General features: G+C 37.3%; 1 protein-coding gene across 1 annotated transcript; it reads left to right on the top strand.

Moving 5' to 3' along the window:
* Positions 1-9,005: 9,005 nt before the first annotated feature.
* Positions 9,006-11,364, top strand: LOC131034894 (uncharacterized). The gene has a single exon (XM_057966507.2). The coding sequence runs from the start codon at positions 9,469-9,471 to the stop codon at positions 10,564-10,566; it is 1,098 nt and encodes a 365-aa protein (XP_057822490.2). The 5' UTR covers positions 9,006-9,468; the 3' UTR covers positions 10,567-11,364.
* The last annotated feature ends 7,531 nt before the right edge of the window (positions 11,365-18,895 follow it).

Genomic DNA, 18,895 nt, shown 5'->3' with positions numbered 1-18,895 from the left:
TGAATACACAAAATAGAAAGTAAATACATCTTTCTTTCTTTTCTAGAAATACATTGTTCACAAGAAAATGTATGAACCTTTCATTCTTTACATTTTTGTTGAAAATGACTAAATACAATAGGAAGATGTAAATCTGTAAATGAATAAAGGAGTGCACTTTTAGCACACTTTAAACAACCACTTTAGGAAGGTGGCTTTTCTCCATCCTCTAGATAAGTTGCAGACCTACAAATAAAACTTTGGTTGTGAGCATGGAGGCTCACCTCCCAACCTAGGCCCACTAAAGGCCACCCCCGAGCTAGGAGATCTAATAACCAAATAGGTAACACATGCACACTTAAAACACAACTACAAAGGAAACCAGATTTTACAAGAAAACATCTTAACAGTGAACTCCCAACCCAAGACTTGCACATAGTCACCAAGTGACTCAAAACAATGTGGTGAAGGTGGACCAAGTATCTAAAGGGAGAAACTACATTTAAACCATTGATAACCAAATGCCTTCACAAGGTTAAAAAAATCCATCTACTTGGTCTCTCACATGACCAAAATAATCCTTATGACCCCCAAGGCTTCAAGACAAACTCCCCTTATGACCCACATATCATATTATATATAAAAACAAACAACAACAAGGCTCTTAAACCTTGTTTATCCCTCTCTTCCAAGAAGAGAGACTCTACACCCTTAGACTATCCTAAAACCCGCCACCCTAAGACTACTCTTACCTCCTAAGGGTGAGTTTAGTCTTGACTCCCATGTACAAACAAGAAGTAAAGTCCAAAGGAAAACAACTAAAAACAATTCAAGAACATAGTTTCAAGAACATAGAAACATATTCATTTCACAACAAAATCACATTTTACCATTTCACAACATGAATGCAACTAATTACTTGAAAGGATTAACACCAACTTTTACTCCTGCTATGGAATGTATGTTGTAGAAGAGCTGCCCAATTCCCATACAATCTCCTTACTTATCCAAAATTCTATTCTAAAAATTTTCAAATCCAATACCAAAACTTGTCTCCAAGATTGGAGAGTGGGTGATCAAAGTCCCAAGTTTGAAAATCTTCACTATGTAGGCTCTCCTCACACTTTCCAACTTCCTTGGAAAGGATGTGAGCTCTCATAGGTTGGTCTTCCCAACCTTTTATATGGTTTCTAGAAATGGAAACTGAAAAAGGTGGTTGCAAGATGGGAAAGTGCACCAAAACATCAAAAAGAAGGTTGTCTATCCAAGAGTCAATCTTCTAGAAGCCCAATTTTCGTCCATCTTGGAAACCCCACTTTTGAAGTGACTCAACAATCACATGTGAGTGGTCATATGGCTAAAAATGACCCTTACTCATAGGTATATCATATGGGCCTTCAAAAGTGACCTAGCCTCAACCATAGGACTTAGTTTGACCCCTCAAAAACCCACCTAAAGTTTGTCTACATATCAAACTTGATTTGACCAAACTATTGGCTCTTTAATCAAATATCTTTTGAGACCACAACAAGATATTTGAAAATGCATTGGGTTATACACTTTCCTTCCTAAAGACATGTCATTTGCCAACTCACACACATCACAAGTGTCAAGTGACACCATAAAATACACATGACAAAATACACTTGGCATGTCCTTTTTGGGATTAATACAATTAACAATTACAAATATGAACTTACACTCAAGCATCACTATTACGAAATTAAATACATCACATACGAGGTATTGTCTCTCCAAATAGACAAACCTTGGCTTTACTATTTCACATAGATTTGGCCTTAGTTCTCCCTGTATTTTCCATGGTCACATGGATTGATTTCTTGCACATCTCATTTCACACATCAGTAATCGAAAACCACATGCATATGCAAGTATATGAAAGGAAATACACATCAGACACATAACATCAATTTTACAACATCTCATCCATTGATCCAAATCAAAGAGTAATAGAGATAGTATCCAATTAACATTTTTCCAAACAAATTCATATGAAATCAATTACTCAATTGCATCATCATAAGCATAATATAAATGAATATTTCATAAGACATGTATAAATATATATCATCATCGCATAAGTACTAAAATCAACGTAAGATGGAATACATCATATCCAATGATATCAAATCACCTGTCAAGTAGTATCTAAATCCATAATGCATCAAAATAGTGTATCAAATAATAAGTCTAACATGAAAATCAATGAAGTGCTATGATGATCTCAGGGTAGGGCCTCACAAATCCCAACTCCGTAAGGTATCTCGTCCATTAATATCTTGAATGAAGACATCCCACTACTTAGTAAACCCATTTAGGGCTATTTGTACTAGCTCGTCATCATTAGGTTTATTTCCAACAATTGCCAACTCATCCTTGACAAGTCGAAGCCTAGTGAGGTAACTTGTAATGTCTTCTCCCTTGTTCATCCGGGTATTTCTTAACTTTTCTCTGAGAATCAGCTTTCAGTTAGTGGTAGCATTCTGGTACAGTTTAGAATGTCATCCCACATTTTCTTCATCGTATCTAACTTTGCAATATGTAGAACAATATGATCCTTGACACCATCAAGAATCACCCTCCTCGCCTTGGCATCTTCCTTCCTATATGCTAAGATCCGTGTTGGATTTGAAGGTACAACTACAACACTGGTCACATATTCCTTGATATCATTCTCTTCTAGCAATAAAGAAATTTTGGTTGTTGAGACACCAAAATTTGAGGCTCCATCCAATCTGTCTTGATCTCTTAAACCTACTGAGGCCATCTCAAAGATAAATTATAATAATAATAATTGTGAAGAGGTCGAACTGGGTTTTATAAACCCTCAATTTTTCTTCTTGTTGTTGTGCTAAGCCCTTTCTACCCTTAGATCGGATCTGATACCATGTGAAAATTCTATTACAACTACTAATTATTAATCCCCTGTCTTATATGGATTATTTGACTATCGAAAATTAATTCACATCAAATATTTAAAAATAACACAACTGCAACTTCACAACTAAAATCACAGAAAGAAAATATGTAACACAACGAACATGATATTTTTGGACAAACTGTCCCTGGAAAAACCCTGAAGAGAAAACCGGTACTGCAGATGAGAAATTTTATTAAACTTCAACAAATCAAGATATACATAAACTGCTTGCCTCTTACTAGTAGAGCTCTGACATTGTTCTCCTCCGTAAATTCTTCTCCCAATTTCTCTTGCTGAAATTCCACTCCTACTGTCTCCAATGCTATCACTGCAAAATTATTTGATAAGATTACAAATTTATTTGCTATCCAAATGCCCATTGACCCCTTTTATACTACTCTCATTGAAAAACCAATGGCCAAGAGTTAATCTCAATCAACGATTGACATAAATTAGACCTTAACAACCCATAACAAATTGGTTGCTAGATGTCCCTAAAGGAATCAATAAATTAATTAAATAATTGTCTTCACTCTAACCAAAGTCTCTAGAAAAACAATTATTTATTAATTCTTGGACAATGGATGAACAACTGTCCAAGCTACCAAAACTAACATCATTTGGAATGCATTCTTTGAAGTTTTGAGTAACCCATATATAGGGTTGTATCATTGCATATCTTTATCGATCAACTCATATATTTATCTAGAACTAGTGATTTTCCTATTCGTGGTTTTGTTTCATGTTGGGTGATGGGACAAAAGAGTGGCTAGGGTCATGACTCACAAGGCAAAGGTTAAAGGCTGTTGTTTTTTGAAAGTTCTCGTTGACTCACAAGTAGTTGTCATTTGAGTTTCAAAGAACTGACAATTCAAAGGAATACAAAGAGCATGCTTTCGTCCATTCGCTTCTTCTTACAACTTGACCTATTTTTCATTTCTTGTAGACAAGGAATTCCATGGGACACATGTAAGTAATTGCTAGTAACTTTTGTTTGTTTTTCTTCTTCTACCCATATATGTCATCTAATGGAATACGAAAATTGGAGGATTTTTGAATAGTAGAATCCGATCAAATGTATCATTACTTGATTTTGGTAAAATTGAGTCGAGGCAAAGAAAGTAGAAAAGATCTACTTACATTATTTTTTAGTTTGATAATTTAAGTGTGTACCGAGTGGATGAGGACGGTGAAAAATATGTCTTTACACACACAACATTTAAATCTTAAAAATTAAATTAAGAAACCCCAAAAATGATATTGTTAGGTCCTCAAATAAGGAGTTGATTTTGTTCCCCGATAAATTATGACATACGAGAAATAAGTAAAAATAGCCTCTATCTTTAGTTAACACAATGGGAGGAAGTTGTCCAACATTTCTTCTTCTAGACTCTTAGCTACTGCGTGGGAACAATTATTTTGTGTGGAAAACCAAAATCAAAACTCAACCAAAGTTTGAAGAAGTTTAGGATGTGGTGAGTGGTACCACATCACGACACAAGACAAATGTCGATGAATGGAAGAAATTTAATTAAGTCGATAGAAAGGAAAAAATGATCAATTTGTTCAATGTATTTGATGTTGTTAAACCCTTCATATGTGACTTGTCCATATCCAAAGATGCATGGGACAAGGTCAAGATGATGTATGAGGCAAAGAATAAGAGTCAAATCCTTAATTTTGCAAAATCAGCTTGCCCGAAGATGAAAGATGGAGAACAATTGGAATCCTTTCTCAAAAGGATTACAGAGTTGCAAGCTTCCCTACAAGCATTGAGAGAAACAATTGATGACATAATTTTGGTGTCTCTTGTTCTACAGGCACTTTCTCTCAGATACAAGGTCTTTGTGACAACTTTAAATGTCATTGAGATGCCACCCACTTTTTAGAAGCTCGTGAATCTACTCCAGAAAGAAGATTCTATAAGCCAGGAACATGATCAAGGTGATCATGTCATGACCACACGCCATAAAGACAAGAAGCCTATGAAGCAGTTCAGTGGACCTCCAAAATCTGGTAATTCATCCAGACCTCAGATGAAGTATCCAATACGTGAGAGAGTTGGACATAATGTGAAAAAATGTTGGTACAAATCCGTCAACAAAGGATCATCCAACAAATGACATCAAAAGAAGCCATTTCCAAGTGGGAAACCACGTTGGGAGCAAAAGGAAAAGCATACACATCAAAATAATGTTGTTAAAGCATAAGATTCTCCAAATGAGGAATACATGATTTCAATCCATGCTTTAGAAGATGGTTCACAATCAACCTTAATTTTGTATGTGGACTTAGGTGCTACAAAGAACTTGACTGGATAAAAGAAGTGGTTTCTCACATTGAAACTCCATTATGATACAATCACTCTTGGAGATGATACCACCTATGACATCAAATTTATTAGTGACATATCTTTGAAGTTTGACATACATCATTGTAGGCTTACTAATGTCTTGTACGTGCTAGTACTTACCAAAAATCTCCTTTTTTATAAATCAATTTCTTAATCATAACCTTAGGATTGACTTTGATACCCATCAGGATAAAAAGATATATCTTATTAGAAAATGAAAAGATTAATTGCAAGTGCAACAAAAATTGGAAAAATGTCTAGGCTTGATACAATTGCTAATCATCAAGCCTTGGTGACTAAGGATCATGACCTAACTATGTTATGGCATCACAAATTTGGTCATTTGAGCACTAGCTACTTGTTGACCCTAAGTACAAGAAAATCATGGTAAAAGGGATTCCCTCACTTGAGAAGTCAAGTGTTATTTGTTCTTGTTGTAATGTTGGAAAACAACATCGTGCACCCTTCTATTTTAGTGAGCATCATGCAAGCCATCCCTTGCAGTTGGTGCATACCAATTTGTGCAGTCCCATGCAACCTAGTCAAAATGCATTCAAGTATTTTTCAGCTCTTTGATGATGATCGCACAAGAAAAATGTGGGAATATTGCTTGAGCATAAAGACGAAGCATTTTCCTACTTCAAAGAGTTTCACACTCTTGTGGAGAAATATACAAATCATCATATTCGTGTCCTCCATTCAAATCAAGGGGGAAATACACCAACACACAATTCTGCACATATTTGAAGGAACATGGAATTCAACATCAATTGACTGTGGCATACACACCTAGGCGAAATGGAGTTGTTGAATGAAGAAATCACGACATTGTGGAGATTGTCCAAAGTATATTAAAAGACTCTTAACTAGAACATGCATATTGGGCTAAAGTTGTACATGCTGCAATTTATCTTTTGAATCATGCACCAACCAAAGCCCTTGATGACATCAGTCCAGATGAAGCATGGATAGGGGTAAAACCTTCTATCTTTCATCTTCATGTGTTTGGATGCACTTCCTATATTCATATTACTAAACAAAAGAAGAAGCATTATTATTTTGTGCATAAAACTATTTGGCTTCTCTAAGTTTCTAAAAGGAATGATCCATTCTTCTTGACAGGGTACACACATGGAAATTATGTGGGTTCTGTTGATGATAGGAAATCCACATTTTGATTTGTTTTCTTCCTAGGTTCTAGGACCTATTTCATGGAGAAGTAAGAAGCAAGCCATAGTCGTTCATTCTTCAATAGAGGCAAAATATCATGCAATAAGTGCAACAATTTGTGAAGAAATTTGGCTACATCACATATTAGAAGGATTGGGGGTACCACAAAACCAACTTGCAATCCTCTATTGTGATAATCAAAGTGTTCTTAAGATTATTCGTAATCTAGTGTTTCATGAACAAACCAAGCATATTGAAGTTGACTACCACTTCATATGAGAACATGTTGAACAAAAAAATATTCAACTTCATTTTTTCTCAACTTAGGAACAGTGTGCAAATATCTTTACAAAGCCTCTTGCATGTGTCAAGTTTGAATCTTTCTAGGATTTTTTTTTTGGTCGATAATAATGAGTTTTATATTAATATTGAAAGCAATATTGCATAATATCTAGTCCAATCTTGCATTAAAACACACAAACGCCCAAACCTTGCACCTACAAACCCTAAATACATATTGAAATCCCTCTTGCCCATCAAAACCCAAGCCGCCCCTAAAACATATATGCCAAGATTCGGCTTGTCCATCTAGTAGGTTGTAACAAACTAAGCCTTTACAGTCCATACATTAACACATATAGTTTATGCAAACAAAAATCATCAAATCATCTTTAAATTGAAAGACATAATTCAATCACTTCTTCATCATAACTTTCAATGGCCTGTTGTTCTATTAGTCCTTGAACTCGAACATCGGCCCCGTGCTTGACTCCACTTTAGTAGCACCCTTCCCTTTCCTTCGCACAAAATCCTTCTCATGGAGAGAGAATTTTAGGGACTCCCAACCAATGTAAGCCTTTGCCCATCTTTCCTCATGATTCATTCTTTTTGGCCAACGAATAAACAACATGAGTAATTTCAAGTTGTCCTCCTTAGCACCCTGCTACTCTAGTTCTTCAGGAGGAAACCCAGCCCCCTCCATCGCTCAAGCAATTACAAGCTGGTGATTGTACATCAATTCCTCCTCCATGCAATCTTTCACCACATGTGCCACCTCTTCCTTCTTCCCTACTTCCAAACCCCACACCACCAACATCGACACAATGTCAATGTTGGTGTAATACCTGTGTTCAATGTTCATGAACACCCCACTAAAAATCACCTCCATAATTCACAAGAAATTCTCCTCCTCTTGCTTGAACAACCCTCACAACTTCTTCTTGAAATATGTCCCATGAATGCAAGTTGTTGCCATGAAGTAATGAGAGAAAATGTCACCTCCATTGTTATCCCCACTCACCACCTTTTGCAACAATCAAACACTACCAACTTTTATCACCACAATACACCACCTTGCATATGTGAAAAGGGTTTAAACAAAGCTTATATCCCTTGTCACATCCATCTGTTGCCATCCCATCTCATAAATACCATTCTACAAATGGCACCACCAACCACACCATGCAATAAATCCGAGAATCATGCAAGTTATCAATCAAGTATGATGTCATTGAAAGCCTTTACGGTACTTTGTCCTTCCTCATCAAAAGAATCCACCTAGTTTGATAGTCTATTTGCTAACTCATTGCCAGCTCGTGCCACATGACAAACCTTATAATCCTAAAAGGTTGCCAAAATTGAATTTGCAATGGTCACATATTTGTTCAATTCCCAAGCATGTATCTCCCCCTTATTTATTGCATTAATGATAATTTGGAAGTCCCCTTCAAGTTGGATTTTGTTAAGCCCCATACTCTTAGCCATCTTTAATGCTTGAACTATAAGTAATTTTTCTTCTGTATTTTATTTATTAATTTAACATTAAGTAGTCAATCGATGCAATTTGAATTGGGTCATTATTGTCACCATGATATGACACGTTCATAAGTAAAGGTACAGTCAAAATAAACTATGTACTCATGTCTTTAGTTCCAAGCATATTCATTTTAAGCAATACTTGTGGACTTCATTGATTAACAAATGAATTATATAAATGAGTACTTTAAACAAACTTATAGTTGAGACATGATATACATTGAATTATTTGAAGCATGAAATTGGCATTAGGATTTTTTTCTCCCCATAGATCCACATAATCTACATCACATTATCCCTCCTAAACAATAATTTGCCACCCTATTCATAAGATAATAATTAATTTAAATCAATAAAAAAGATTCAAAATATAATTAATTAACAACTAAAACGATCAAATATACAAATTTATCATTAATAATCCATAGCAATTCACATAGATATACATGCATACACACAAATTCAACATAAAACTTCATAATCACAAGTCTAAGCCAATTTGCTTTTCTTGATGGGACAAGCAGAGATCAAATACAATAGAAAAAAGCATTTGGTTTATTTAGATAGACTATTGGTCAATCTAGTTCAAACCCTGGACCAATAAGTTTGATGCTTTCTTAGTTAGGTCTACTACCATACAAATGCGTTTATTCTGGCTCCAAAACGACGGTACAGATTGACTAACACGCATGTTAGTCGCATGTTTTACACCGTTGATTTTGCAATAAATGACTATGATTGACTAACACATCGCTATCGTTGTATGAAGATCTATTTTGAAGCCAAAATACCTTCGGCCCTACCATACAAACCCTGCGATTAACCCTCAAGCTTGAAAATTTGTCAGAATTGTGTTTGCACTAGATAACTCTACCTAATTGAGCCACAATATCTGTTAAAAATGGTCTAAATGCCAGATTAAGAAAAGGCAGTTTAACCCACATAAGGTAACGATCTCCGTTTCTGAGCCAGCACTGCCTCCGACCTGCCTTGCCGCTGATTTGAGCCGCATTGGAACCTCCGCAGCGGCGAGGGTTTGTTTAGGGTTTTTTACCGCTCCAAGTATCCCTTCGCCTTTCTCCAGTACGCACGCCCTCTAGCAGACAAATCTTAGTTATCGGTAGTTCTACATTAGCGCAAAACTACATTAGGGCCAAAACTGTGTTTATTTCAGTTTCCAAACTTCTGTTGCAGCAACTCCAGGAACACCATGTTATGCCGCAAACTGTTTGTTATACCATTCCATTTTCACAATGCCTATTCAACCCATGCTTATTCGCAGAACCTCTTTTCACATTTTGCCTTCACCAAATTTAACATGTCTGCGGCCGACATCGCTCGAATGTTTAAGTGGGCTCCCTCCTTGCAGAGGCTTCAAACCCTGGACAAGGTCGAGCAGTTTGTTGATATGTTGAACAGATACGGCTGCTCTAAAGTCCAAATTGCTAAGATAATGATGACACAGCCGCAAATAATCGGCATAAGCGTTGAAGGAAGATTGGAACCCAAAATCAAACTGCTGGAGGATTTCGGCTTTCAAGGTGAAACTCTGGCGAAGCTTTTGGCGAGCAATCCAAACATCTTGAGCACCAGCCTCGAGAACAAACTTCTTCCCAAGATGGAGTTTCTTCGGAGTCTATTTCAGTCTCAGGAGGTCCTCATCAAATCCCTGCTTAGAGCCTCCTTCATTTTCAATTATAACCTGGAGAAGACCCTGAAACCCTCAGTTGTTTACTGGGAGAGATGGGGTTTTCAGGGCACGGAGCTCTTCCGACTATTACGGCTAGAGCCGGGCATTCTGCAACGCTCTCCTCTAACGCCTGCCCAAGCTATTCTCATTCGGGAGATTGGAGCCGACAAAGAGAGTAAGGCGTACAAATATATTGTAAGTGCAGTGGCTACTGGCCGCATGGAAACGCTGAAGGCCAAGATAGAGAATCTCAAACTCTGCGGGCTCACGGCTGAAGAAACCTGGCAAGTATTGCGGGCTGCACCTGTAGTCCTTCGTTACTCAAAGGTAAGAGTTTGTGAAACGATGGACTTTGTAGTTAAAGACATGGAGCTCCCTGCAAATTATATAGTGAAGCACTACTCCTTGTTTTATTTAAATTTGGAAAAGATTATGAGGCCTAGGTTTATAGTTTGGCAGAAAATTAAATCCTTGAATGGCCCTAGCCTTTCTCTTTTCACAGCATTGACGATGACAGAGGCAAGGTTTGCTAGAAATATTATTAGAGGACATCCTGAATCTACAATGCTGTGGACAATTTATGAAAATGCACTCTCTAATGCCTACAATCACACATAGAGCTCAATTCAATGTTAATTTGTATTTTTGGAAAGGAAACAGTGAGATTCAGGACTCAAAAACTACAACAAACTACAGCAAACATTATTAGTTTGAAGTCATATTCAATAAATTGTTTGAAGCATATATTTGGGGCTCCATTCATTTCACACTCTGACTAAGCAAACTTGCTTTTCAAAATAAATTGGATTTTTATGGATTCAATTTAGGATAACATCATAATATATGGATCAAATCTGAAAATCCTTTCAAAATGCTTGTGCAAGCTGCAAACTCCTAAATTTTGACGGACTACTCGCTGCCTCACATCTAGGAGATATTCAGCTGAAGAAATTGCTCACGAGTCAATGAATTTGTGATCATAAATAGATCAAACAAATTGCTCAGGGTTTAGAGTTAATGAATATGTGGTCATTGATAGATCAAACAAATTGCTCAGGGTTTAAAGAAGTTGATGCTAGAAAAAGTGAATGCCGTAAATGAAGATGAGGGCTACACTTTAAACCTGAAGGTTTTTAATGATGCCTTAATAAAGTGTTCTCTAGACTGATCGAGTCTCGGACAGATTTTACAGAGTAACATGGAAATATAGAAGGCTTTGCAGGTTTCTGTCAAACTCATTCAAGTTGACCTAGTCAACACAGCGAAAAATTACTGCTGCTGGCTTGGCTCGGACTTTGTGAGTTCACCACAGATGCACAGAGTCTCAGATTATGGTTTTAAGCATGCTGCAATTTTCATTGTGAAATCCTGTAATACCATAACAATCATTTAATCGATTAATGCGTTTTTAAGTAATTTCCCTCTGGTCTACATATAGCTATCTAAATCAGTATCACATGCATCTAACACTGACAGTTATTTTCATTTTCTGTTATCAAATAGGCTGCCATATACTGGCAAACACTGCCAAATTGCAGGTTACTTTCTATGGCTTTTTATTTTTGTTTTACCATTATCAGGTAGTATACTATCAATGTTCCACGGGGACGTGTCCCTCCATCAGAAACATCTCGGGGACCGGGGACGGGGACGTGACGTCCCCCGCCGTCCTGCCACCGCCACCCAAGCGCCGCTGGGACGCGGAGACATCCCTGCGTCCTCGCGTCTCCCAGGGAGACGTGGAGACGTCTATCTGGGAGACGTCTGGGCGTCTCCCAGAGAGACATGGAGACTCCATGTCTCCTTGGGAGACGCTCCATGTCTCTTTGGGAGACGTTAGGGCGTCTCCCTGTCCTTCGAGAAACGTGCAGACGTCTGTCCAAGGACGGGAAGACGCCCAGACGTCTCCTGTCGCCCCTCGTATATGCAATGTTTAAAATTAAAATTTAAAAAAAAAGTGACTTTTTAAGTTTTTTGAGGGTTAAGGGGTAACTCTAATTGGATGTGGGCCGATAGAAAAATAACACCCGATGCCTTTAGATAATAATAAAAGTATTTTTGGCCTCGCGGGGCGCTGCCCCTCGACCCCGCCCTGTATCACGACAGGGAATGCGCAAGGGGTGCTGCCCCCAAACCCACGTTGAAAAATATAGGGGGAAACCGCGCCGATAGAAGTAGGGAAAATCTAACCTCCGAGTCTGATTAGGCTCCATATAACAAAACAACTTAGAAATCTTGGTATTTAGATTTAGTATTTCAAATTTCTTATAGTCTCATTTGAAATGTAATTCTTACTATGTAATACTGTCATACATCTTTTCAAAACTAGTTTTTCAAGTACTATATGTATATGTATAACTATATCAGCACCACCCCCCGCCACCCCCCGCCGTCCCCAAACTTAGGCCCTTGGTCCTCCCGTCCCTGAAATGCGTCCCCCCCGTCCCCCCGTCCCCCGTCCCCAACGCCTGTGGAACGCTGTATACTATAGATACATTTAATCTACACATGCAATTTCATAAATAAAAACTAGTATGCTTGGACAAATCAATGCAAAACAAATAGGATCACACAAAAGTATTTTGTTGACAGCACCTAGAAACAAATTTGTGGGAGCTCACTTTAAATGTTGATTAGAAGAGTTTTGTCAAATGTCTTACTGTAAAATTAATTGTTCTGAAATTTATAGAATCAGAAAGGAAATTTCTACCATAGAATGAATCTAGAAAACCATGCTTTGAAATATTCATGTGGAAGGTTTGGTCTAGAATCTATGATTAAATATCACAACCTGTATTCAGGATTAAATGAAACAAAATTGAAAGTATCAGTGGCTATCCACAAAATTGTAATAATGGACGATTTTCTTTACCACAGTAAAGTATTGGAAAATGACAGTCTGAGAAAACAGCTATAGAGAATTGGAGAGGAAGTGATGTAGCCCTCTGAAACTTGCAAAATCTGGACGTTTTTACTGTTTCTGATACTGTTATTAATAATTGTTGAAAGATCTCTCCCATTCAAATTACAATGTAGGGAAGTCTCGTCCAACAAGGTTATCACCAAAAGATTGCATTTAAATGGACTTTGATTGTAATTTATATAATGCATTAGAGTCCTTGAGTCACGATCCTAATGATGGACAGGATTCAAGCTTCACTGTAATGTATGAAACAATCATATAATATGTTATAATATATTTAAATCTTGTTGTTTACATGATTTGCAACAAACAAAATCAATTGGAGTTCACATAGGTTTAGATTTGTTACATCTTGATGATAGATCAAGAAGTGTGCTGTAAAATGATAGTTATTATAAATCTTTTATTTTTTTAGAAAATGTATACAAATATAACTCCGAAAGCATCCATATGACCAAAGATACAAATTTAAAAAACATCTGAAGAACCACATATGACCAAACCTAGAAAATCCACTGCAAACCCAAATAAGGTTTTCAGCCACCAAAAAATAAACCATAATAGCTCATTTATCATATAGGCTAGTATATCATCCTAGCTATTGCATATCAGCAGCACTATATCTATATCTCACATATCAGCAGTGACAAAGCAACGGATTCAAAGCAAGGGCTACATTAGAATCAAGAAAGAGTTTAATACAAGTGAAATCCAATATAAAATCAGTCTTCAATTCTTCTTTTCCTTTGCCCTCTTGGTCAAGCCATGTCCCCTTTGTAACCAATGTCTTTTTTGTCCAAAAAGCAACTTTATGATAATATGTTGTTTTTAAAATATTAACAAATATATTGTTTTAAAAATCGAGACAAAAGATATTGTTAGGAATTGAGTCCAAAAGAAATGTTAATTAAGATGACTTTATTGAAGAGGGTAAAAATTTTCATATTATCAAACCTAAAGTTTTTGAGATTTTTTTCCTCTTTTTTTGCTTTGGGTAAAAAATCTTTTGGGAAAAAATGGATTGGAAGACAAAAGCCCACATACTTATTTGAGCTAAGTTGTTGGTTTTGGTTTGGATCTTGGTTTAGGTTTACGGATTTGATTTATGGATTAGGGAAAAATGTTTTGGGGTTTGGGTTTATCTATACAAAGAAAACAATGTGAAAATATTTATCTATTTATCTATAGCTTAAAACCAAGAATTAATTTTTTTTTGTATTAAATATAAAAAAGGCTCAATACAAAAGAAGCACAAGAGACGAGAGAGTACTAGTCCAACCAACAAAAACCCTGACCAAGCATAGAAAAGCCACGGTTAATCGATCGCCCCTTACATTACATTGTATGTAGTAGTTAAAAGATTATATACAAGTTACAAAAAAGGGCTATGACATATGAGAATCTCACAGAAAAAACAACATTATAAAACATCATGTAAACTGGTAAGTCCCCTCCATGGGAGCTAAGATGCCATTGATTTCCACCCATGCAGTCCACCTTGTCGGCCCTTCCATCTAGATAAACTCTTCACCATTTAGGAGATGCTCGAGGTATGGATGTACGGAGCGTTCTGCCATTGGTAAGATCTCTGCCTGTTGCTCTGGGGCTCTTGGCCTATTGGCATTGAGTTCCCTCATGAAGTTATGTAGGGCAACTTCAAAAGGGGCATTCTCTTCATCCTTGGTAGTCCATGAAAAGCCATGGCAGATTTCCCATTTGAAAATATTAGCCACCCTATCAGTCATAAGACTTTCAAACTTCTTCCTGGACAACTTCATTACCACGGTGACCTACAAACAAACATCATACCATATCAGCCTCCTCAGAGACTCAGTAAGCTAGAACAACCATTAAACGCACTATTATATGTAACTTTCCAAATGGCCCAAAGGATATTAATAGAAATAAGAGTCCAAAAATCATTAATATTTTTCTTAAGCTTGACAATATGCCCACAAAGAATCTCGATGACTTCAACATTGTTGTTCACCACAATACCAAACATGCACCATATTTCTTTAGCAATCAAACAATCAAAAAATATATGACTAGCCATCTCAGATACTCTGCAATAGCTACAAATATTCAATTCACCATTTTGAAGATTGATAGAAAGCCGATTTAGGATTAGTCTCCATGAGAAAAAAACCTTCTTAGGTTCTACAAGGGAAGGCCAAATCCAGGAGAGGGTTTAATCCAAATAGCGTAGAGGAGATGGGGAGTCCAAAAACAACTCAAAAAGTCTAGGATCTCATTACTGTTCGCAAGAGTAGAGTAAACAACTTTGGATTTGACTGAATGCAAGGCAAAGCCATCGGTCCATAATAAGGAACAAAGGGGTTTGGAGTCATTGTAGCAAACTAGGGGACGAGGGAGAGAGGAACAGGTGGAGCAAAGAATAGAGTAAGTTGTGTTGGAAATGGGGAATGCCAAACTTAGCCATGATGACCTGCCAAGATAACAAGTTCCCATGATCAATAATGTCATAAAAAACCTTGATTCCCTTCCTCGTCCAAGCCCTTGCTAAGCATCCTTGAAGCAAGGCTAGCAGTTTATCCTTGTGTAGCAGGTTCCACCAAATAGATCTATGTTCCCAAACTCTTTGATTCTTATCCACACAGTCATTCCCTATGATAAACTTCCTGACCCACTCCCATGCTTTCCATAGTGCTTTGAATACCATCGAGCCACTTGGGGAGATTGGAGACTTTCCTACAACTAGGTCACAAAAAGGAAGTCCTTTCCATGTGTCGAAGCATTTTTGGGAGTAGAGCGAGAAATGTTATGCCTCACTAAGACTTTCCATGGTTCCTCTCCCTGTAAGACTTTGAAAATCCACTTAGTTGCTACGACAATACCCTGGAATCTCAGGTCCTTTAGTCCTAAGCCCTCCCTCTTTTTGCTCAAGATACACCATTTCCATTTAATAACTTGTCTTTTCATGCCTCCTTTACCATCCAACCATAAGAAATCTCTGATTAGTTTTTGGATGAAAGAAAATTGATAGTTATGAAACAACCAAGCTGAGGAGTAGTATATATTATACGAAGATAGAATCTTTTGACACACTTGAAACCTTCCAGCCAATGAGAGATACCGACCATTCCATCTTCTAAGTTTCTTGTCAACCTTAAGTTTGACCCATTCCCACATAGATTTCAAGTTAGGGTTGACAACAAAAGGTACACCTAAATATCTAATTTGAAACTCAGGGCCTCCCCATTGAATAGGATATTTGGAAAGCCAAGTAGGTGGTTCCTAAGTCCATCCCAAAATGACAGATTTAGGAAGGGATAGTTTGCTCCCTGAGGCTTTGCAAAAAATATCAATTTTGGACATAAGGGCTCCCATGTTGTCTTCCTCCAAGGTCATGAGAATGGCGGTGTCATCCACAAATTGAATGTTAAGAATGCCATCTCCATTGGGCAGATCAATTCCTTTAACTTTATCAAAAAGAGAGTTGTCTCTAAGTAGGTAGAATGATGTATCTGTAGCAAGAATGAATAGGGCGGGGACCAATGGACAACCTTGCCTAATTAACCTGGTGAGGGTGAAATATTCAAATCTTACTCCATTAACCTCCACACAGGAAGAATCATCCTTCATAAGGGCCTTAACCATACGACAAAATGAACCAGAAAACCCCAAGACTTCCAGAACCATAAACAAAAATTTCCATTCAATCCTATCATAGGCTTCTCAAAATCTAAAAGCATCATGGCCCTAATTTGTTTAGACTCCTTGGCCCAATTCATAGATACCCAAAAAGTAAGTAAATTCTCTAAGATATACCAGCCTTTGACAAAACCAGTTTGTGTGCTATTAACCACCTTAGGCAACACCTTCTCAAGTCTTTTAGCAAGAATCTTGGCCAAGATTTTATAGGAGACATTTAATAGGGCAATAGGCCTCCAGTTCTTTATTAAGGTTTTGTCTCCTTCCTTTGGGATTAACTTGATGACACCACTGTTGATCTCACTGCCCAGAGAACCCTTCTCAATAGCCTCCCTGTACAAGTTGAATAAATCCTCACATATCCAATGAACATTCTTTTTTATAGAATTCAATACGTATCTCGTCAGGTCTAGGGTCCTTATCATTCTTAAGGGCTTGGATAGGTTCCTGATCTCCTCAACATAAATAGGCTTGTCTAGATTCTAGGCATCTTCCTTTTCAAGTTTTTTTGGCAAAATATTAGTGATTTTGTTTCTGACATCTTCTACATTAGAAGCAAAATCCTTAGAGGAGAACAAATTTTGGTAGTAGTGAGCGAAGGATCTAAGAATTTCCCTCTGGTCTGAGATACTAATACCTTCCTCATAGGTTTCCTCAATTTTTTCCTTAGCCTCTTTGCGCCTGAGAATCTCAAAGAAGAACTTAGAGCCTTTGTCTCCATGTTGAATCCAATTGATTCTCGCTCTAACCTTAGCACCTTGGATTTTTTTATTTTGGAGTCTCCTCAAACTATCTTTGGCAACCTTCATCTTAACAACAACAACAACATTATCAGGTTGCTTTTGAAGAATATCCTCTGTTGCCATCAAGGTTTCATACAAAACAATTTCATCTTTTCTATTGTCCGATGCCTTCTTTTTACCCACAATCTAAAAAAGAATCCACTAGCTAGCTATCTTTTGATTCCAGGTATCAATAGTGTTAGAGTTATCTTTTGTTAGCTAATAATTATTTATTTAATTATTAGTCTATTATACTCTATGCTTAAGCTAAACTTAGGAATCTTATAATTCTTTAGGGTTTTCACCTTTAGGGTTTCGAGTATCCTTTTATAAGGATTCTCTGTTTGTATTTTCATAACAACTGTAATTATTGAATTGCATTCTTGTTGCACAATCAATATGACTTCTCTTTTCTGGATCTCTGAATTCTAGCCTCCATAGCCTTTTTGCTTCTTTCCTTCTGTGACAAGTTTGCACGCAGGTGATCTTTGGGAGTTGTAGAGTTGATTTTTCCTCAACTCCAATAAATAGCATTAGAGAGATTAGAGTGCCAACAATTGAATTGTCTTATAATGTAAGAAGCAAAGACTACATCCTCATCTTCCAATAGAGAAGTGTTCAAGGAGAATGCATCTCTCTTTTCCCAAGAAGAGCAATGAGAGGCCTTGAGGAAAAAGGTGGCAGCAATGGGATGGTGGTCCAACAAGGTGTAAGAAATCACTCTGACACGGTACTTGATTCCATCATTCACAATGTTGAAGGCATCTTTGCACATGTAGAATCTATCCAATCTACCGTAAATTCTCTTTTTGCCTTGTTGGAAATTGCACTAGGTGTACCAAATCTCTCAATCATCCTACTTCTTCCTAGCCAAAGGGTCCTTGACTCTCAACTTGTTCACCATTCTTGTCCAAAAAAATCTCCCATTGGGTTTCCATTCAAATTTAATCCCTCCCACCTTATCCAACGGTTACTCAATCATATTGAAATCCCCACCCAGTATCCAGGGGATATCGTCAAGCCTACCAATCCAATTCCAGAGATCAATACGTTCCCTATGATCATTAGGAGAATAGATGGATGCAACTCCAAATTTTTGGTCTTTATAATCTAATGTAACCCATACAACTCTGTTACATGGTGAGCATCCCCAATTCTTAACAAATTTGGACCATCTTTTGCTGACAAGAAGGGAAGAGCCCCCTTTACCTTTGCAGTGATTAGTAGAATAATATGAGGCATCTCTCCATATGCATTTCATATTTATGTCTAAGGAGAATTGGGCTGCTTTAATCTCTTGGAGCAATAAAAAACCAACATTCTTCTTCATTCTCAGGAATCTCTTAACAACATATTTCCTATCCAGGGACTCAAGACCCTTGACATTACATAGTTCAATCCCATTGGCTAGTTTAGGGTGTGATGTCCATTGGGGCAAATTTGGTCTAAGTCCAAGAGTGTCATGCTTCTTGTTGGTAGATACATTCGGCCTCCCCCTTCTTCTCTTAAAAACAAATTCCTACTCAACCCCCAAAGAGGAGGAAGGGGAGTGTTTCCCCCCTTTAGA

This window comes from Cryptomeria japonica, chromosome 10 (assembly GCF_030272615.1).
Source record: "Cryptomeria japonica chromosome 10, Sugi_1.0, whole genome shotgun sequence".
NCBI classification, from domain to species: domain Eukaryota; kingdom Viridiplantae; phylum Streptophyta; class Pinopsida; order Cupressales; family Cupressaceae; genus Cryptomeria; species Cryptomeria japonica.
Note: the sequence above shows the minus strand (reverse complement) of the source record. Positions and strands in the feature narration are given on the sequence as shown.

What these genes read in the sequence shown, in the direction of transcription:
- LOC131034894 (XM_057966507.2), top strand. Translation starts at nt 9,469, where the DNA reads ATGTTATGCCGCAAACTGTTTGTTATACCATTCCATTTTCACAATGCC.